This window comes from Sciurus vulgaris, assembly GCF_902686455.1.
Source record: "Sciurus vulgaris genome assembly, chromosome: 11".
Lineage (NCBI taxonomy): Eukaryota > Metazoa > Chordata > Mammalia > Rodentia > Sciuridae > Sciurus > Sciurus vulgaris.
In genome coordinates this window covers 26,471,777-26,492,822 of record NC_136472.1, presented here as the reverse complement: position 1 = coordinate 26,492,822, position 21,046 = coordinate 26,471,777, and the positions used below count along the sequence as shown (strand labels likewise).

The following is a 21,046-nucleotide window of genomic DNA, read 5'->3' as shown; positions in this document are numbered from 1 at the left end:
AGTCCTTTTATTATTTTTTATTTTTGAGATGGGATCTCACTAAATTGCTAGGTTGGCCTTGAACTTGTGATCCTCCTGCCTCAGCCTCCTGAGTCACTGGGATTACAGGGTGCACCACCACACCCGGCCAGAAATGATAAATGTTTTAAGGAGCTGGAAATGCTAATTACTTTGATTTGATCATTGCATATTATATACACATATTGAATTATAATAGTGTATCCCATAAATATGTACAATTACTATGTGTCAATTTAAGAAAAACACCATGAACTGAGTGTGTAGGTCAGTGGTAGAGTGTTTCCCTAGCATGTCCAAGGATCAATTCCCAACATCACAAAAAGCAAAACAGAACACTCCAGGTGTATAAGTGAGAAAAGTGAGAAAAGTGAGATGCAGAAACATTTATTTAATATGAGCCACTCTTTAAAATAATGGTGAGGAACTAGGAATATAGCTTGGTTGGTAGGGTGCTTGCCTCGCATGCACAAGGCCCGGGTTCAATCCCCAGCACCACACAAAAATAAAAATAAAATAAATAAATAATCCTCATAGGGTGGGGTTGTGGCATGTGTGAGACACTGGGTTCGATTCTCAGCACCATATATAAATAAATAAATAAAATAAGGTTCATCAATAACTAATAACCATTTAAAAAATAATAATCCTCATATATTGTATATGTGATTGTAAGTGTTGTATGTGTAAGTCCATGTGTCATATGAGTAATAGAATACTAGAAGATCACCACATTAGTCTCACATCATTGAATTTCATGGTGGGGAAAGTAACACGGATGTGGAAGAAAAAACTGTTAAAGGAAACCAGGTCTAGCCAGGCTCAATGGTAAGCACCTGTAACTCCAGCTACTAAGGAGGCTGGGTCCGGAGGATCATTTGAACCCAGGAGTTTAAGAGCAGTCTGGGCCAGACCTGACCCTGTCTTGATAAAATTACAGCCACTCTGCTGTGTGTAGCACATCAGAAATCCTTCTAACTGTAGTTTAGCACCTCCCTTTATCCCCCCACCCCACCAGTCTCTACGGACCTCAATTTCTTGAGTTTCCCACGACCAAGTCAGTGTTTTTAAACAGACACACATGGGTCCACCAACTGTGTCCTTTCACCCAGCTCTTTGAGCTCATGGTTCCAATCCCTCCCCAATGTGCTAGTTTCTTTAACCCTTTAGAGCCTGATGGTGGAAGTTCCAGCAAAGGGCAGTGAGTAGGCAGCAAGTGGAATTTCTGGCTTGGTCTTGGCCACCCCCTGGCTGGATGACCAGGAACCCACAGCCCCCAGAGGCAGGAATGCTGACAGTGTTATTGTGAAATCATTTGCATATTGTGAAGTGCTTTGCATAGGATGGAGTGATTTGCATAGAGGGGCATCTTATAGGTCCCAGAGCAGCATCCCTGAGTGTCTTCTCTTCTCCAAGAATCTAACCTGGGCTTCCATTTCAGAACTCAGGAGGACATCCTGGCAGAGTTCTAGGCCTGGGAGGGGTAGATAGGGAACTTTCAGAGGACAAGCTGCCTACCTGGAAGAAGCTGGGGGTCTGGGAGGGGCAGACATTAAAAGTATGAGGTAGGAGAGTCACCAGATGCCAACTCCTGGGAACTAAGTGTGTCCTCAGAGTCCCCCAGCAGGGAAAAAAGTAGGGAGGAACAAATGGGGAGAGCTGCCATGGCAGGCTCATGAGGATGCCACTGAGACCCCCAACTCTGTCACAGTCTCTGCCCAAAAGAAGTACCCATGCCCCCCTTCCTGAATACTCTCCCATGCTGGCTGCTGTCCAGAGAAAGATGCAAAGTGGAACAGCCAGACCAGACTCTCACTGCTGTTCAGGCCCTAGAACTGAGAGGGGCTATTACACGCTCTGGGTTGCGGGACACCCCAGTTTCAATTCTGGCTCTGTAACACTGTGGTTACCCGTAGCTAAGAGTACCCAACTCAAATGAGTAGTGGGTGAGAGAATGAGTAGAGAGAATGGCACGGAGTAGGTGTTCAGTAAATCGCAGTTACTGCAATAATTGCTGTAATAATTACTATAATAATTGCTGCACAAGACTCCCGAGGTCAGGCCTAGCATCTGCTGGGTGAAGGGAGCACAGAGTCCTTGCCCCTAGGTTTGGACTTCCGAGAAGCCACCCTGCACTGGATCCCAAAGGGTTACAAGTCCTGGAGACAGTGGCCTGAGGTTCCCAGTGAAAAACCAAAGCATAAAAATAATTCGATGAGTAAGAATAAAATTCCCTCTTCTGAGGTTCCGGGCCCAGGCCCCTCCCTGCGGCAGGCACTTCCCCTTTCCCTTGTTCATGGAGGAGCCAGGCCCGGCTGACTCACAGCGGGGAGAGCCACAGCCACCACCCCTCCCATCCCCGCCCCAGGTCCCGCACGGGCGGCGCAATCTGGAGGTCGAGTGCGCCCCGTGCGGCCAAGAGCGGGACTGCATCGCTGGAGAGGAAACAGCGGGCCCGATCCGCAAGCCCAGCCGCCCCGCGATCGCGGTCCCCGCGGAGCCGCCACCCTCGCCCCTTGCCCAACTTGGCTCGTCGCGATACCCGTGGAGCTCCACTTCCGCCAGACCCTCCCGCCACACCGCGTCCAGGTCCGAACGGAAGTGCACTGCCCGCTGCGAGTCCCCCATGGCCACGAGGCGGAAGCGCCCCCGCCGCCACTCCCTCTGGCCCCGCGGAGCGCGGCGCGTCGGGTTTCCGGACAACCCCGTGGTGACGTGGCCCGCGCACCCGGGGGCGGCTCCGGGCGGGGGCCGGGCGGCGGGGCCGGGCGGGGCAGAGCCGGGCGGGGCCAGTGGCAATCGTCAGCTGGATGGCCGGGCCCGCCCGGAGCGCCGCAGCCGCCACCGCCGCCGCCCGCCGCCGCACGGGTTGAGTGACCTCCGGACCCTCGGGGCTCGAGTCCGGACTTGACGGACCCCGGCCGGTCCCCTGACCCGTCCCGCTGGACCTGGTCAAACATGGGCCCTCTCCCAGAACCCGGGAGTTGAGTTTGCCAGCCTTGGGCTCTTGTTCCCTGTCGTCCCACACTTGGCCCCCTCTCCCCCTCGCAGTCCCCCTTCGCGCTGTCTCTTGCATCACCCCCACTCTGGCTCTCTGGACTCCCGGCCTCTGGCATTTTTTTTCTTTTCCTTCTTCTCTCATGAACTCTCCCATAGCCCCTGCCTGTCTCCCAAACCTGTGGTCCTCGCACTTCTACAGAAGTGCTAAAGTCTTGGCCTCGGCCACTCCTGTGTTGGTTCCAGTGGAGCCCAGCAGGTTTTCATGGGGGTCTCGGTTATTTAAGGCCAGGAGATCACCGGTAGTCATCTTTCCCACTATCCAGAAGCAGCTGCTTTATCTCCCTCCCACTTCAATCAGCTGATGAGGAAACTGAGGCAACCCAAGGTCACAGCCAGCATAAGGCAGGGTAGACCACAATAAACCTCATGCCTGAGTTTCCAGATTGAACTTTTCCATTGGTTGACTCACATCCCCATCCTGTGATCCCCAAGCAGGGCACATTCCTCCCCTAGCATAAGGAGGGCCCCTGTGCCTCCTCCTGCCAGGAGTCCACCTGCATCAGCAAGCTCATCTGGTCTTCACAGTTCTAAGAGGGAGGCAGGACCTAGCCCCATCCTATGAATGAGGACACTGAGGCTCAGAGGGGGCTTCAAGAATGGCCCATTGGGGCTGGGGAGATAGCTCAGTCGGTAGAGGTGCTGCCTTGTAAGCACAAGGCCCTGGGTTTGATCCCCAGCACCCCCCCCCCGCCCCCCCCCCCCCCCACCCCCCCCCCCCCCCCACCCCCCACCCCCCCCCCCGCCAAAAAAAAAAAAAAAAAAAAAGAATGGCCCATAATTAGACAGCTGAAAGTGGAGCACCAAGTCAACCAGTCTCCACAGCCTGTGCCCCTCATTTGTTAGGCATCTTCTGACTAAAGCATCCTTTAGTCCCACCTCCTGTCTCTCCTTGTGCCCCGGGAACATTGGGTTCATTTCCAGGAAGAGGCTGTGGTGGTTCTATCTAACTCCTCGGCTGTGGTCCTCCACCTGAGCCGCCAGTGTCATCCTGTCAACCCTAGACAGTGCTGGCCTCAGTTCCTGGAGTGTCCTCACCAAAGCACATCCTGACTGCAAAGCCTCTCCTGGCAGCCAGAGACACCCGACGGGGCTGGGCTTGCCGGTGGCTGAAGGAGCCCAGCCAGCACCTCACCCAGTCATTAGGGAAAGTTTAGCCTCAGGCAGACGTGCTGACACACAGTTTGGAGTCAGCTCAGAAGGAAAAAATGTGTGGTCCTTAGGAGAGGAAGCATGGAAGAGAGAAGCCCCCTTGCTCTGGCCAAGGGGATTCCTCAGATGCCTTTGGTAAAGCCAGCAGGAAGGTAGATGCCATGGCGACTGAGGGGGGCAGGAGCGAGATGCCACATTTCCAAAGCAGTGTGTGTAGTCCAGTGTGGCAAATCATGGAAGTGGCCTTTGTGTTTTTCAGCAAGTGGCATGCTTGGATGTCCCTGCCCTGGCTGTGGCATGGAGGGCCAAAGGCTCCTCTTCCTCACCGTCCTTGCCCTAGAGCTCCTGGGAAGGGCTGGGGGGTCCCAGCCAGCCCTCCGGAGCTGGGGAGCTGCAGCAGCCTGTCGTCTGGACAACAACGAAAGCGAGTCCTGGGGGACCCTGCTGAGCACAGAGAGGCTGGACACCTGGATCTGCTCCCTCCTGGGTTCACTCATGGTGGGACTCAGTGGTGTCTTCCCATTGCTTGTCATTCCCCTGGAGATGGGGACCATGCTACGCTCAGAAGGTGGGTGATCCTCCAGGGGCACCAGTGGGCAGCAAGCAGGTGGGAAATGTGCTGCTGCTGTTCTTGGAAGACCCACGTCTCAGGTACCAGGTCACAAGTGTGCCTGAGATGGAGGGCAAGGTCACCTCAGTCAGTGGCATGGGGGTGGTGCTCTGTTCACTTGTTCAGTCATCCATGCATCTGTTTATTATTTCAGTCAGTATGAACAGTGGTTGGAAATATGGCTACCAGGCTACGTGGGCTCAGGTCCTGGCTCTGCCACTTACCAGTCAAAATAGCATATGGCAGTTTACTTCAGTTCCCTCTGCCTCAGTCTCCCAATCTTAAAAGGTGGGGACAGTAGGGAGGGAGATGTGGCTCAGTGGTTCAGTTTGATCCCCGGCAACTCCCCCAAGATGAGGATATTAGTATTTGTCTCTACCACGAAGATTAAGTGAACTAACACAGAGCACTTAGATTGCCTGGGGAAGGGCTGAGTGTTCTCAGGACGCATGCTGAGCCTGGGGATGCAGTGGTGAGAGAAAGCACCGCCTCTCCCTTCAGTCCTGGCTCATGGTGCGGAAGAGTTCTCAGCCCAGGAACAGCCTGCCCTAGGAGTAGCAGGAGGCTGGTGCAGGGCCTGCCTCCAGGAAGGGACCTGGGAGATGAGGCCAGGCATGTGTGGGGGCTTTCTCTGGACTACGCTTTTGTCCCATGTGCACTGACTGCCTGTTCACAGATAACATGTTGTAATTAAAAATTTCAAAAATTACATGACACCAGGCCTGGTGGTGCTACTTGGGAGGCTGAGGTAGGAGGACCAGCCTGGTAGTGAGACCCTGTATCAAAATAAAAAATAAAAAGGACTGGGGATGTGGCTTGGTGGTAGGGGTAGAGCTTTGCCTTCCATGCATCAGGCCCTGGGTTCAATCCCCCATAAAAAAAAAGAGAAAAAAAAAAAAAAAAAAAAAGAAATTGAGAAAAAAAAAATATTGCATGGGGAGCTGCTAAAAATACAGGTGCCTATCCCCCCACCCAAGAGTGTGACCTAGCTGGGTACAGTGGCACATACCTGTAATCCCAACTACTCAGGAGGCTGAGGCAAGAGGATCACAAATTCAAAGCCAGTCTTGGCAATAAATAAAAAATAAAAAGGACTGGATGTAGCTCAGTGGTAGTGTGCCCTTGGGTTCAAGCCCCAGTGACACCAAAAAAAAAAAAAAAAACCCAAGAGTGAAGAGTGTAAGAGTGTGACCTCTTAGGCCAGGACTGGGGTCCCCGGGAGAGACTGTTAGAAGCAAGAGCACCCATTTGGTTTGTGCTATCTGCCAGGCCAAGTTATTTGCCAGATGGTTCCTGCACTCTGTGCCAGGTTCTGGGCTGAGGGCTGGCACCACAGCTGTAAACAGAATCTTTGTGGGGGCCTGTCATGCCCATGTATCAGCTCATCCCTCCTAAGAGTGACCTTGCAAGGTCAGCATAGGGAGCACTTGGATTATGAGTTCCATTTCACAGGCACAGCAAGGTTCTCTGACCAGCCCAAGGTCATACAGCTTGGAGCAGCAGCTTTCCCTGGGGTCCCACCCCACCCACAGATGCCTCTGTCCTCTAGCCTCAGTTGCTCTAGCAAACCAAGAAGTTGAGCTGGCTCCTGTAGGGCACTTCCAAATTGGATGCTGCAAGTCTGCAAAAATTCCCAAATCTGTCATTCTTTGAGAGTGCCAGTACTGAGAAGAAATTTCCACTTAATAAGCACTTACTATATGTATTATCATTTAATTCCCACAAGATTCAATTTGCAGTCAGGGAAAACTGAGCCTCAGAAATTCTCTGAAGGACCCCAGGTGGGAGGCTGGGAATCTGGGACCTGTCAGGCTCCAGAGCCCAGTCCTGCAACCACGATGCAATAGTGACTCCATTATAGGCCAGTAGATCTCAGTGTTCCTGCTGAGCACCCAGCCCTTGCTGGACCTATCAGGTAGGAAACCCAGAAGAACAGCAGTCCATAGCCAGCCTTCCAGAAGCTTGCAGTCTGGCTAGACAAACAGAAAGCCCAGTGAGCTGGGCAAACAGTGGTCAGGCCAGGGGCTCCAGTGCCTCAACCCCAGATCCCCCATATCTCTGTCTTGTAGCTGGAGCCCGGCGCCTAAAGCAGCTGCTCAGTTTTGCCCTGGGGGGACTCTTAGGCAATGTGTTTCTGCACCTGCTGCCCGAGGCATGGGCCTACACCTGCAGCTCCAGCCCTGGTGAGTGAAGCCACAGGCTGGGGGCAAGAGGGCAGGAGCAGGGAGCTGGTGCCAATGCCCAGGGCTGGTCTAAGCCCTGCCTGCTATCAGAGCGACTGGGAGAGGGATATTGGGAGAAGGATTTGGTGGGGAACTTGCCTGGGAGGGTAGGTCATTGCTCTGGTCCCAGTGCCCTGGCATCTGTGGGGAGTCCTGGGACCAGCTGCCTGGCCAGCTAGTCTTGGCCCCCCCGACCCTATCACTGTCCCAGACTAGGTCCCATTCCAACTGACCCCCTCTGATGGTGCTGGCTTTGGCATGGCCTGTGCTCCCTCTACAGGTGGTGAGGGGCAAAGCCTGCAGCAGCAACAGCAACTAGGACTATGGGTCATTGCTGGCTTCCTGACCTTCCTCGCATTGGAGAAGATGTTCCTGGACAGCAAGAAGGAGGGGGCCAGCCAGGTGAGCCCCAAACCTAGAACGTGGGTATGTCAGCCTGTTCTTGGGTGGTGCCCAGGGCCTGGAGGCCCAGGTTCTGAGTTAAGTCCTTGAAAAGAGGGGTCTCCTGGCCCTCTTCTTTGGGAAGATCTGGGGAGGGAGGCTGGACCAACTTTGGTTAGATCTGGGGAGTGCCAGCATCAGCCCCTGCCCTGGCCTGTGGTGATAGACAGTGACAGGAGGGTGGGAGTGGGAATTGGCTGAGTTTGGGGCACCAGCTAATTGGGTGGCCCAGAAGCCTAGCCAGATAACAGGTACTCCCTGTCTCTTCTCCATCACTCTCCTAGTCTGCCCTGGCTGAGTGGGGAGCATCTAATGTCACCTCTTTCTCCTCCTGGCTGTAGGCCCCCAGCAAAGACCCCACTGCTGCCGCGCTCAATGGAGGCCACTGTCTGGCCCAGCCGGCTGCAGAGCCCGGCCTGAGAGCCGTGGTCCGGAACCTCAAAGTGAGTGGCCCATTCCGGGCCCCCTTCCTGCAGCCACGAAGCTGAGTGGCAGCCCAGCTCAGCCCTGCCTGCCTGGCTGAGCCTGGCTTTCTCTCCCCTCACCCAGGTCAGTGGCTATCTCAACCTGCTGGCCAACACCATAGACAACTTTACTCATGGGCTGGCCGTGGCTGCCAGCTTCCTTGTGAGCAAGAAGGTGGAGTGAGGCTGGGCAGTGGGTCTTGGGCATTCCTGGTGGGGATGATGCTACCAGTGTTGATCAGGTGGTTCTACCTCCAAAATATGCTGAGTCTGCCTCCTTGCCTTCTCCATTATCAGTACCTTCATCTAAGCCTCCGTTTTTGCTGCGGCTCTCCTAGATGCTGCCATGGCCTCATTGTCTCCCTGCGCCTTCTGTTATGAGCCACTACTCCTTTCTTTTTGCCAACACTCCCTGTTCAGATGCCTCTATCAAGCTGCTAGGCTTGGCCACTGCCTGCTTCCAGATGCTTCTTCCTTCAATTCCTCCCATGGTGGTCTGGCCTCAGTGTTCCACCTACTCTTGAACTGGCCTAACTTTTCCCACTTCATGCTTTGCCTCTGCCTGGAATGTTCTTCCTCCCACTCAGCTGACTCCTCATCATTAGGGCTGTGGCTTAGATGTACTTCCTCAAAGAGGCCTTTGCTTTTGGCTCCTCTCAGTCCGATTTGGTCCCTGTTCTCCCAGCCCCATAGCTCCTGGTCCACCCTCTCCTTCACAGCTGCTCTGGGAGGGGCCCCACAGTGTCGATGTTAACAGTCTTGTCTCTCTCCACTACTGTTAGCTTCATGAGGCAGACTCCTTGTTGCTTTTAGTCACTGCTGTCTTTCCAGTAGCATTTGTCCAGAGCAGAGCAAACTCAGAGCAAATATTGATAGAGTAGGCTGGGCATGGGGGGCACCCAGACCCTCAGCACAGACCCCACAGACTCAGGCTCCCCTCCCTGCAGATCGGGCTTCTGACCACCATGGCCATCCTCTTGCATGAGATCCCCCACGAGGTGAGTGCCCAGAGAGCAACCTCAAGGGCCTAAGTCTGACGGGTTCCCATGCTCAGTCAGCAGTGGCATGGAGCTTGGGGAAGGATTTGGGGTGGGCCTGCCCTGCAGTGGTGGGCTGGGGACTGCAGCCCTCTCAGGATTTGCCCCGGGAGCAGGGGACTGGGTGAGCATGTCCAAACCTGAGGCACTCAGGTGACCTAGCCCAGCTGAGGCCCATGGTGAACATTGGTCCTACCCCCCAGGTGGGCGACTTTGCCATCCTGCTCCGAGCCGGCTTTGACCGATGGAGCGCAGCCAAGCTGCAGCTCTCGACAGCACTGGGGGGCCTGCTGGGCGCCTGCTTCGCCATCTGTACGCAGTCCCCCAAGGGAGTAGGTACGGGCTGGGTGGGTGGTGGTGGTCAACAGGAGTGCCAGCCACTGGGCTGCGGGCATGGGGCTGGGGTCTTCCCTCGTCTCCCCTGTGGGAGGGGTGGGAGATTCAAGTCCCCTGGGCTCACAGCAGTCAGACATCTTCTTCACCTGCAGAGGAGACGGTGGCCTGGATCCTGCCCTTCACCTCTGGCGGCTTTCTCTATATCGCCTTGGTGAACGTGCTGCCTGATCTCTTGGAGGAAGATGACCCTTGGTGAGTGACCCATGTGACAGCCACAGTGGGGCCCCAGGGGAGCTTCTGGCCTCTGCCTGCCCCTCCGTGCTGCCCCCGAGCCAGCCAGCCCTCTCTCCACAGGCGCTCCCTGCAGCAGGTGCTCCTGCTCTGCTCTGGCATCATGGTGATGGCGGTGCTCTCACTCTGTGTCGAGTGACCTTCGCCGGTGCCCCACCCCGTACAGCAATAAGAGACTCGGATTCGCTCTGTGACCGTGCGTAGTGAAGCCGAGAAGGCGAGTGCTTGAGAAGTAGCCTCTGACCAGACAGGAGGGTGTGTGGTGTGGACCTGTGGTCAGACGGGTGTGCATGAGACCGACACTGTGGATCCATATGCGCAGGGCCCACGGCCCAGCACAGCACCTGCCCCACCCTGCTGCAGTCTCCTCTCCCTGCCACCCTGTCACCTTGCACCAGACAGAGTGGGGAATGGCACTGGTCCTCAGAGGCCCTGCCCTGTTGGGACCCCCCAAAGGAGTGAGAGCAGCCCAAGGAGCCGAAGGCTGTGAGGAACCCCAAAGCTATCCTTCCTCTACTGGGGCTTCTTGGGCCTCTGGCTCAAGGGGCAACCCCTGTGCTCATGGACCCCAGCCTCAGGCAGCATAGGGGCCTAAGTTGGAATAGCTTCTCTCTGCTGTGTCCACTTTCCTGGCCTTGCCTTTGCCACCTCTATAGCCAAAGAAAGGGGAAGCAGGTGCTCCCATAGCCCCCAGCCCCACTCAGCACTGATGGTCCTACCCTCCAAGGACTGAGCAGGGAGCTGGAAGACCTTTTCTTCAGGGCTGCCTGCCCAGACCAGCTCCTGTTCCCCTGGCGAATGCTCCCTGGCAGTGCTGGCAGCTCTTGCCACCTTCAGCTGCCAAACAGCAGCCTGCAGGGCAGTAGGCGGCCCCAGGCCAGACAGGCCTCCCAGTCCAGCTCAGGGATGCTCCTGCCAACACAGGGTCTTACAGACACGCCTGGGGCAGGAGGAGTGAACCCCAGCTGCCCTTCCCTGCTTGGCCCCTTCTCTTTTGCCCATGGGGGTAAGGTGGGCGTGGCAAGGGCTCCACATTGTCAGCACTCAGGAATGTGCTCTGGGAGACTGCCGAAGCCATAATCCCCAGCTATTTCCCTTGGCTGGCGCCCAGGTACTCAGCTGGCCCACTCCACAGCCAGGATCCAGCCCTGCCGCTCAACTGTGGATGTGCAGAGGTGGCCATCGAGGGTCTCTCAATGGTTCTACAGCCATCTTGCTGTGGTTCCACCTGTATCTGTAAATACCTGTTCTATACATGAGATATGAATAAATACTTCACAGAAAGGCTGCCTCTGCTCTGCACACTAGGGCTTCTGCTAATACTGTGGCATGTCCTTGTCTGCTGCCCTCGTGGTGCTCCTCTCAACACGTTTTTCTTCTGTTTTTGTTGTTAGGCCTTTGCCCCAGTAATAGCTGACACTGACAGACGTCTGGACCTGGGCCTTTTGAGCCCCCAATGCCCTCAAATATGTTCTCTTTATTTTGTGGATCAGTAAGAGAAGGACTTTTTCCCTGTCTGCCTCTCCACCCTTTAACAATTTAATCAAGGAAGGGACCCCCCCCACTAAATCATTTCCAAGTTTTACCAAATGAAATTATTGTTCATTTCAAAGAAAAAGAGGTTCCTTACTGTGAGCCATCCCTTCCTCTGAATGAACTGAGTAAAAACAATGTCAAGCACAGGGGGCAGAGGGGCCACTGCTTCCCCATGGTGCCATCAGCTGACTGCAGAAGGCGGGGGAGGTGGTGGGTGCTGTCCAACTCTTTACTCTCCAAGTCAAATAGCACAGCCTGCAGCAGGCTGCTGGCCAAAACCAGCTGTCTGTGCAGTGCATGGAGCCCAGTGCAGGTGAGTGGAAACCCAAGTCGGCACCTGCTTACCTGGGAATGCAGGGCTCAGTATTTCTATCCGCAAAATATTTAAAAGGGACTTAGGCCGGGTGCAGTGGCGCACATGCACACCTGTAAGCCCAGCAGCTTGGGAGGAGGATCTTGAGTTTATAGCCAGCCTCAGCAAAGTAAGGCGCTAAGCAGCTCAGGGAGACCCTATCTCTAAATAAAAAAATACAAAATAGGGCTGGGGATGTGGCTTAGTGGTTTGAGTGCCCAGAGTTCAATTCCTGGTACCTCCCCCTTCAAAAAAAGGGACTTAATATTTGCTCCACCTGGTTGTTCTACTACAATAAGAAAACTGTCTCAAGGACCTAATTAGTCCAGGCCTGAAGAAACAAACCCACAGCTGCCTCCCTGGCCCCACCCTCAGCTCAGCTGGTGCCCCAGGCTGCAGGCTGTGGTGTTTGAGCCCTACCACCCCACCAGGTGGCAGACGGACATGTGATCATCTCAGTTCACTGAGGGGTGGAGGAAGGGACCCCAATTTATAGATGAAGAAACCAAGTATGGGTGAGGACAAGTGTCTGTGGGCTCACTCAGTGTCATGGCCAAGGGTGAATCCTGTCTAGTTAGAAGGAACAGGGAATGCGGGAGTGGGGGCAGCCAAGTGAGGCAGAGGACAAAGCACTTCAGAGACGGCTTCTGGGCTACTGGAGCAGTGGGGGCTAAGAAATCAGGAAGGCCAACCAGCATGAGCCAGAACACGCTGGGAGGATGAGACTAGAGGGCAGAAAGCTGGAAAGGAGATGGCTCCAGGAAGTTGGACAGTAGCTTACTGTGGTCATAAGGGGAAAGAAAGAAGAGAAACGGGCAGGTAGGGGCACTTCATCCGCGTCTATGAAGTGGGAGTGGCCCATCAGTGGTTATTCTGATGATGAGATGAAGTATGCATTAAGGCTGGGAGCCGCACCAGCACTCGAACATCCACGCCTGCGCCCCCCCTGCCCTCCCTGTGGTCCATCAACTAGCTAGCGTGTGGTGGAGAGCTGGAAAGCTGCTGGTGGACAGGAAACTCCTAAGCAAACTCAAAGGTGTGGGGCAGAGGGCCAAATCAGGAGGTAGGAGAGCAGCCTGAAGGAACCTTAGCCTAGGAAGACTCACAGAGTGGATACTGCTCAAGGTTCATTTTTCAGCCAGAAGAAATGGGCTGAAATATTGGGACTGTGGAGAAACAGGAGGCAACACAAGCTAGCAAACAAGGGGGAAGTCTCAGGGACCCAGGACCCCAAAGCTGGGCTTTACAAGGCAACAAGGACTAGGGCCAGAGCACCAAAATGCAGGAAAGGAAAGGCTAGCTTCTGTTTAGGCCCTGCCTTCTGGAACTGGAGGGCCACAAGCCTCTAAAAACCTCAGAGCTGAAGGGGCATTGCAGGGCAAGAGGGGCTTTGATGGGACTTGGGATGGGAGAGGCAGGAAGACAGACTAGGCAAGCAGCTGCAGTGACACACAGGCCCCAGAAGGGCCCCACCCTGACAAATGGCTTGGGGCCCTTGGCTGTCTCAGAGATTTCTAGGCTGCAGAGCCCCTGGGGAAGGGGCCTCCTGTATATGTCCCCACTCTTCTAACCAGAGCCCAGAGAAGGCGAGACAGACAGGTGGCAGGAGCCAAACCATCTTTTATTACAAACTCTGACCAGCAGCACTGAGGGTTGGGCATGGGGCCCCCTAAGCATAGTACTGCAGGTTGGCTTTCTTCTTGGCCTGAACCTCCAGGATGCACTCCATGTAGTCCTCGTGGGTAAGTTCTGTGGCACCCCCTGCGCAGCGCAATCATGCCCTGCAGCCAAGACAGACGGACTAGGGTGGCCTCCCCACATCCTTGGCCTGCTCCCACAGGCCTGGGCCTGCTCAGGCCTCTTCCCCTCAGCAGTCTCCACTAGCCAAACTCCCCATCCAGTCCAGTGAAGGGATAAGAAGGTTTGAAGCCATCCTCTCACCCTTCCCCCACTTACCGCCTCCACACACACAGCCTTGCACTGGGCCCCATTGAAGTCATCAGTGCAGCGGGCCAGCTCCTCGTAGTTCACATCAGGACTGAGAAGAGACACACCACAGGGCTCAGTTACTTTATGAGGGGACAGGAGACAGCAGATATCTCACCATGCCACCCAGCAGTGAAATGAACCGGCCCTGTGACAGCAAGTCCCTGACCCACCCTGCCTTCGTTTCCTCTCAGTACAAGATGGGGACTGGAGCAGGTTAAACCAGGTTATTTCTAGGACCCCTGCTGCTCTAGCTTTAGAAATCTATCTGGGACTCCAGGTGCCAATTCAGCTTGAGGGAGGGGAGCAGGGGGGTTGTGGAGACAAAAGATGGCCTCACATACCCGACAAAGCCAGCCTGCATCAGCCAGCACAGTGCTACCACCACTGTCCTTATGTGCCACGCACTGTGCTTGACACTGTCATACTGAATCCTTCCCACAACCCCATGAAATTAGGCCACTATCCCCAAGGCTCAAATAAGAAAACTGAGACAGCTGGGTGCAGTGAAGCACACCTGTAATCCCAGAAGCTTGGGAAGCTGAGGCAGGAGAATTTGGAGTTCAAAGCTAGCCTTAGCAAGGCCCTAAGTAACTCAGCGGGACCTTGTCTCTAAATAAAATATAAAAAAGGGCTGGGGATGTGGCTCATTGGTTAAGTTCCCCTGGATTCGATCCCCAGTACCAAAATCAAAAAATGAAAACCGAGAGAGGTCTTGCCACCTGACAATCACACAAGTCATCTGGCGCCTAGCTAGATTCCCTGGGACCATGTTGAGCTGTGCAGGCCAAGAAAAAGCAACTGCACCCTGCATGCCCTCAGGTGGGGGGAGGGCGAGGTACAGGTGATTCTAAGGAGCAGGGCAACCAGAATCAGAACCTGGGTCCCAGGAAGATTCTACTTCAGGCAGCTGGGTAAACAAGGAAGCTGGCGTGCATCTGCAGAGGCGGTGGTCATGAAGGCTGGGAAAGCTCAGCACAGGCAGTTGTGAGGTGGAGAACGCATGGTCAGAGATGCTCTGCTGCTGCCAGTCACACCTCTGCTCACCTGACATTCATCTTCCGGGAAGGATCTGCATGATTCTGGCCCTGGCCTCCTCATTAGGCATGGGGAACTCGATCTTGCGGTCCAGGCGGCCTGAACGGAGCAGGGCAGGGTCCAGGATATCTACCCTATTAGTGGCTGCAATTACCTGAGGAAAGAGAAAAGCAGCAACTTGAATTGATAGGCACAGTCATAAAAGGCAGAAGGCAGCCCAGAGCACGGGTGAGACAGCAGGGGACCTTAAAGGTAGAGGCAGACCAGAATTTAAATTCTAGCTCAACCATTATTAGCTGGGTAACTTCTGATCTCTGAACCTCATTTTCTTCAATGAGAAGGAATGAAAACGCTCACCTTTACTTGGGTATTGGGCTGGAAGCCATCCAGCTGGTTCAGAAGCTCCAGCATGGTCCTCTGCACCTCCCGGTCCCCGGCTTTCTCCACTGTCAAAACTGGGGTGCACAGGAGGCCAAGACACTGGTGAGGCCACAGGTTGGGCAAAGCCCTTCCCTCTACCCACAAGAACCCAACCATACCTGCCTAGAAACTAACTTATAAAAGGAGGCACGAATTGTTGACTACAGTATTCGGAGCCTGGAGAGGTTCCTGGGATCAGATGCCATGCTGAAGATAAACAGTGAGCAAAAACAGCCATGGCATGGGCTGTCACTGATGAATGTACAATTGCCCACTAAGCTATACAGGAAGACAGGGACCTGACCTGGCTCACACCCTAAGGGGATTCCAGACAGGCATCCCTAGGAAGTGTCCCCCAGACTGAAAACATACTAGCCGAGCAAACGCCAAGTGGAAAACAGGGAAAGACCAAGTGGGCCTGAAAATTGAGGAGCAAGTCCAGATCTGGTGGGGGAAGGAACAGAGTGAAAGTGGAAGAGAGCCGGGCAGTCACACATGGGGCCTTACAGGCCATGGTTAAGTCCAACACTTAATGAGAAGGAGCCGTGAGATGGTCCAGGAAGGGTTTTTAAATAGGATCTGTGTGGGGGACCACGGATACATGTAAGTAAAGAACCATATTTCTGGCTAAGGATGTGACTCAGTGGTAGAGTGCTTGCCTAGCATGAATGAGGCCCTAATTCAATCCCAAGCACCATCAGAAACAAACAACAAACAACCAGATTTTTGTTTTGAGAGGGACACGCTGGCAGCTGTGAAGAGAATGGATGGTTGGGTTATTTAGCTGAGAATTTAGAAATCAGAACCACATTAGGAGTAGCTAACTGTCCCAGGGGAGGGGACGACAAAGTGGGAAAGAGCTGGAATTTAGCACAATTAGGAGTTGAGGTCCCCCTACCACAGAGATCCCCTGGAAGCCCCCAGAACTCCCTTACCGCTTGGTGCCAATGGCATCCAGCTCATCAATGAAGATGATGGATGGCGCCTTCTCCTTGGCCAGGGCAAAAGCATCCCGAACCAGCCTTAGCACCATCTCCAATGAACATCTGTACCAGCTGGGGGCCAGCCAGCTTGAGGAAGGTGGCCTGAAGAAGGGGGCAGGGGGTCGTTAGGCCTTGAGCCCATTTGGTAGAGCCTGTATTCCTGCCCTCCACCTCCTCATTCCTCCCAAAGAACACACCTTGGTCTGTGCGGCACAGGCCCGGGCCAGCAGTGTCTTTCCCGTACCGGGGGGGTCCATACATCAGCACCCCCTTTGGAGGTTGGATCCCCAAGTTCTCAAACTTTTCCTTGTGGTTCATTGGCAGGACGATGGGCTTCCACCAGCTGCCAGGAAGAAGTCCTGGGTGAGGAGAGTGAAGCCCTGAGGGATCCCACACCCTTAATGACTTCACCCCCATCTGCACTACTCCTACTGCAGTTCAGGGACACTGCCCTCTTTTTCCTCCATATTAGCAGGCACAGAAAGTCATCCCCACCAAGGCTGGCCATGGCCTCTCTCAGAACAGGATGATATGGCCAAGGACAGGGGCCTAAGTGCCAGTCTTATCTCTGGCTCTAACTTTCTGGGCCTTGGCCAAGTCACTTGATCTCTCTGGACCTCGGCCTCCTAACATATCCCATGGCACCCCCTCCCTTACTCCCTAGGCTGCAAGGAGATGTACAGTACGGGGTGCATTCTGGTCAACAAGATGGAGAAACACAAAAGGCTGGTGAGGCTGGTGAGGCTGCTAGCAGCTGCTGCATCTCCCTCACCTCCTGGATCTGCTTGTCCAGTCCCCCAATGTCACTGTATTGCTCTGTGGGCCTCTCATCCACCTCCATGGCCTTTACCCGTGAGTCGTACTCTGTAGGCAGAGTCTCCAGGATCAGATAGGAGTCTTTGTTCACACCCTGAGGACACAGCACGAGACATTCAGATTTGTCCCAGCTTTAGGCCTACCTAAGGGGCTGGGTGACAGGTGTCTGTAGAGTTAAAGGAGAATTACAGGACTGGGCAACACAAGAATCAAAGAGCAAGAAGACAGGATCTCAGACTCAGGCTTGCTCTGTTGAGATTCAGAGATAACAAGACACCTGAACTGGAGCAGGGGCTAAATTAGGGAAAAACTATCTGGAAAAAACCCTGCCTGAGCTCAGGTACTCCTTACCACCAGGTCTCCTGGCTTCAGCTTTTCAGCATCCACCAACCCAATCACAGGCAGGAAGTATGTCTACAAGAAAGATTAAAGATGCAGTCTGTACTCGGTGAGGCCCCTAAGTCCTATCCCACATCCACCCCTTACCCTCCTCTGCTCTTCCGGTATTGAGCCAGTCTCACCTGTCGTGTGGAGGTTTTGATCACTGCACACTTGCCCTTCCTCTGAGAGTCCAGGTCGATATTGGCACCATCCTCTTCTTGGTCATTAGGATCACATCCAGCAGCTGAGAAGGGAAAAAGCTTAGCCTCTTGAACTTCACATAGTCCAGTGCTTCTGAAGCTGAGCTCAGACAATTCCCACACTCAGAGTTGCCTGGCCTTAACTTACTCCTCAGACTAGCCCTGAGTCTAGCAATGTATGGTTGATAAGCCAGAAGGTTGGTAAGATCTCAGTTTAGGTGCTGCTTCTCTGCACAAAGCTCATCTACCCAGGCAAGAACCAATAGAAAAGGAGACACACCGAGACAATGTCTTTGCAGGACCATATTTAGGAAGGGAGCCTGGGGGATGCAGTTCTAACATGCAACTTGTCCTCAAAATTTCTACCTATTCTATCCCTACTGGCTCCACCATGGCCCACTGACCCCCTCTTCCCCTCCACATACACACACACCTCGATAACATTGGAGACGAGGTATGGGCAGGGTCTTGTTCACTTTGATTTTCTCACTGTTTTCTTTGATCTTGTCTTTCATGGCTTGAAGTTCATGGGTGACTCGTAACACTTCACTCTTCATGATCTGGGTTGAGGATGCATGGAAACAAATGTTCAGCTCTGGTTCAACATGCATCTGGCCCTGGAGTTGGTGAGGTCCAGGCTGCCCATGGGAATCCTCCTGAATCTCTCCACCCAGAGCTTTCTGAAGGCTAACCTGTCTATATTTACATTCCACAGAAGTCAAGGCAAAAGGTCAGTTTGGAAACCACCCATGAGGCTAATGTACTATTGGGAAAAGAGCAGGGTTTGAAACAGGGGATGTTTTAGTTTTTATCTCTTGAAAAAAGGCTGAGTATTTTGCCACAGTGGTGGTAGAAAACCTCTTTGAGCTTCAGTTTCCCAATGTGTAAAATGGGAATTTACTAAAAGGGCAATTCTTGAGAGGAATACTTAAAGACCTTATTGGAAAAGGCAGTTTGATAACTCCTCATCTTAGGCCTGTTCCCGACCTCCTAGTCCCTCTTCTTGTCCTTTTTAAGGCTTAGTTTTCTTTTTGTTTTCCTGGTCCCAGGACGAAGCCACAGGCCCCATGTCTCCCCCGGCGGGGCGAAGAAGTAGCAGAAGCGCATAGGGTCTGCCCTGTGAGGTCTCCACTGCCCGCACCGGGGCCCAGCGCCCACCTTGATCTCGCTGTCTAGAAGCCGTGTGCGCTGGATGATCTCTTCCGTGGACATCTTAAGCACCTCCTCTCCAATTCCATCTTGCTGTTTAAAGAAAAAACAACTGGCGTAATTACTTATTTAGTTTTACTCAAGAGAGGCATCCCGCGATCCCCGCGCCCACTCACAGCGTTTTCTCTAATCCTGATTCCAGAATGAAGTCAGGTCCCCTGACCACATTCCAAGCGGGCCCCGGCCCTGTCCCTCGGACCACACCTTGACCCCAGAAACCTCCTCCCCTCCTGACAAGAGCAACTCCCCCGCTAGCGCCAGTTTCGCGACCCCTGGCTCTCCCAACACCCACCTCAGCCTCATCCCACACGGTCGCCATCTTCTCCTGCCGATCACTGGACCTCTCAAGTTGCGGCAGCACATTCATTTCCTAGAGGAAAAGGCCGAAGATGGGAATGGGCAGAAGCCACAGCGGAGATTAATACCGTCCCTTTTAATGCCTTCGTCGTGACTAGCAGGGAACGTCTTCCGCAAAACCTTACTCTTGGCCGAATCAGCTCCAACCACGCCACCGGAGCGAATCTGCTTCTCCGACTCTAAAGACCAAACCCCGGGCATAGGACACGCGCCCGTGGTTCCTGAAATGTTTCCGCCCCCGTCTCATTTGTGCTGGGGGCGTGGTTAGCATTGCTATTGGCGGACGCGCGGGTAGGGGCGGGGCATGGTATAAAGACGGAAGGGGCGGGGAAGGCGGGTGCCGCTATGGACTGTGGGAAATGCAGTTCTAATGTGGCCGGTAACTGAAAGGGCTTTTGGGAGCGACGCCTTCGTCCTCAGAATCACGCCGGATTAGGAATGCGGAGGTTTTGTACCCTGATGCTGTTTCTCAAACCGTAAACACATGTAGCCGTGTGCAAAGGGCACGACCACTTCAGGCCTCATTTCTACAGCTATTTATTTAAACCCAGGTTTACTGGAAACGTTTACCCGTTTTAAAAAGAAGCTACTGCTTCCAACGTCAGTGCATGAAATTCTCCACGTAGGAACAGCTCAGTTGACAATTAGCCTGTCAACATAACTCGGAGCTTCAATCCTCCTTTGCTCTGTCCGTGGTTATTACTCAGTGAACAGGGCGGGTCTCTGGATCATATGACACTGATTTGTTGTACCTGTGTCTCCTACTCTGGAGGATCTCTCATTTCTTTGAGATCCCTGGAGCCCCCTTAAAATGAAAATCACAGAAGCCCCATAGTTTATATTGTAAATCAAGCCATCACATTCAATAAAATTGGTGAAAATGTGTATGGTAGTTGTCTTAGAATTCAGCTAAAGGCAGAAATTTATTTCTCTAGGTATCACATTTATAGCCATTCATTTAGGCTGACAAAGTCTCTGAGGTGGCAGTATGTTAGTCCAGGGAGGAGGATCACAAGTTCAAAGCCTGCCTCAGCAAATTAGTGAGGCCCTGAGTAACTTAGTAAGACCCTGACTCTAAATTAAAAAAATAAAAAATAAAAAGCGTCGTGAATGTGCTCAGTGGTTAAGCACACCCCACCACAAAAAATGATTAACATTAGAGTCATTAGACTGAGGAAAGCAGGATGCTGACTGTAGTAGGAGTGGGCTGCATCCAATCAGCTGAAGTTCTGAATAGAACAAAAAGGCTGAGTAAGAGACAGGCCTTCCTGCCATAATGACTACAAACTACGCCATAGGCTCCCCCAACCCTGGCTTTGGTTGAAACATCAGTTCTTGGGTCTTGAGCCTGACAGCCTTCAGAGGGGAGCTATACTACTGGCTTGGCTGTTTCCTAGGCCTTCAGGCTCAGAATGGAACTCAACTGTCAGCTCCCTGGGTCTCCAGCTTATCCACTCAGATGCCATCATCACATGAGCCCAGTCCTTGCAACAAATACCTCTCTCATTTCTTTCTCAGTCTCTCTTTGTCTACACACACACACCCTATTTGGCTCTGTTTCTGGGGCAACACTTTCTAAAATCTATTATTTTGAAAAAATCCTGTATTTTGAAAAAACGTTATACATACAAAAAAATTGAAAAAAATAAAGTGAAACCCTCTGTACCTTTCACCTAGATTTGCCAGTTGATAACATTTTCCTACATTTGCTTTTGCTGTGTGTGTGTGTAAATGCAAACCTTTTTTTTTTTTTTTTTAACCACATCAAAAATGTTATGCGGGGGTTGGGGTTGTGGCTCAGTGGTAGAGTGCTCGCCTGCCACTTGTGAGACCCTGGGTTGGATCCTCAGCACCACATAAACATAAAATAAAGGTATTGTGGTCCACCTACAACTAATATATATATATATATGCATGTATATATAAAAAAGTTACAGTGCTGGGGTTGGGGCTCAGTGGTAGTGCACTTGCCTAGCAGGTGTGAGGCACTGGGTTTGATTCTCAGCACCTCATAAAAAAATAAATAAAATAAAAATTTGTATCATCTATAGATAAAAATATTTTAAAAAATAAGTTACGGATTTCATGACATTTCATTCACCTCTAAGCATTTCAGCCTATGTCTCCTAAGAACAAAGAT

The 21,046-nt window shown here is 52.9% G+C and overlaps 1 protein-coding gene and 1 pseudogene across 4 annotated transcripts; one reads left to right on the top strand and one right to left on the bottom strand.

The window, feature by feature from the left end:
• The first annotated feature begins 2,817 nt into the window (after positions 1 to 2,817).
• LOC306638747 (zinc transporter ZIP13) lies at positions 2,818 to 10,959 on the top strand. 3 transcript variants are annotated; one of them, XM_079102045.1, is made up of 10 exons: positions 2,818 to 2,891; positions 4,491 to 4,795; positions 6,907 to 7,020; positions 7,340 to 7,461; positions 7,842 to 7,943; positions 8,050 to 8,139; positions 8,912 to 8,962; positions 9,205 to 9,337; positions 9,490 to 9,589; positions 9,692 to 10,956. In XM_079102045.1, exons 2-10 carry the CDS (start codon positions 4,495 to 4,497, stop codon positions 9,765 to 9,767), a joined length of 1,089 nt encoding a protein of 362 aa, XP_078958171.1. In that variant the 5' UTR covers positions 2,818 to 2,891; positions 4,491 to 4,494; the 3' UTR covers positions 9,768 to 10,956. The 3 variants fall into 3 exon arrangements, with proteins under 3 accessions (XP_078958171.1, XP_078958172.1, XP_078958170.1); XM_079102046.1 differs by lacking the exon at positions 2,818 to 2,891 and having other exon boundaries at positions 4,451 to 4,795; positions 9,205 to 9,333; positions 9,692 to 10,959; XM_079102044.1 differs by lacking the exons at positions 2,818 to 2,891; positions 7,842 to 7,943 and having other exon boundaries at positions 4,451 to 4,795; positions 9,692 to 10,958.
• Positions 10,960 to 13,127: 2,168 nt separating this feature from the next.
• LOC306638746 (26S proteasome regulatory subunit 6A-like) lies at positions 13,128 to 19,116 on the bottom strand (annotated as a pseudogene). Its single transcript, XR_013766804.1, has 12 exons — positions 18,842 to 19,116; positions 18,499 to 18,582; positions 17,774 to 17,900; positions 17,281 to 17,384; positions 17,111 to 17,173; positions 16,716 to 16,853; positions 16,141 to 16,286; positions 15,896 to 16,045; positions 14,898 to 14,995; positions 14,550 to 14,694; positions 13,473 to 13,554; positions 13,128 to 13,297 (listed from the first exon to the last, which is right to left on the bottom strand). The product of XR_013766804.1 is annotated as a 26S proteasome regulatory subunit 6A-like (transcript).
• Positions 19,117 to 21,046: the final 1,930 nt, after the last annotated feature.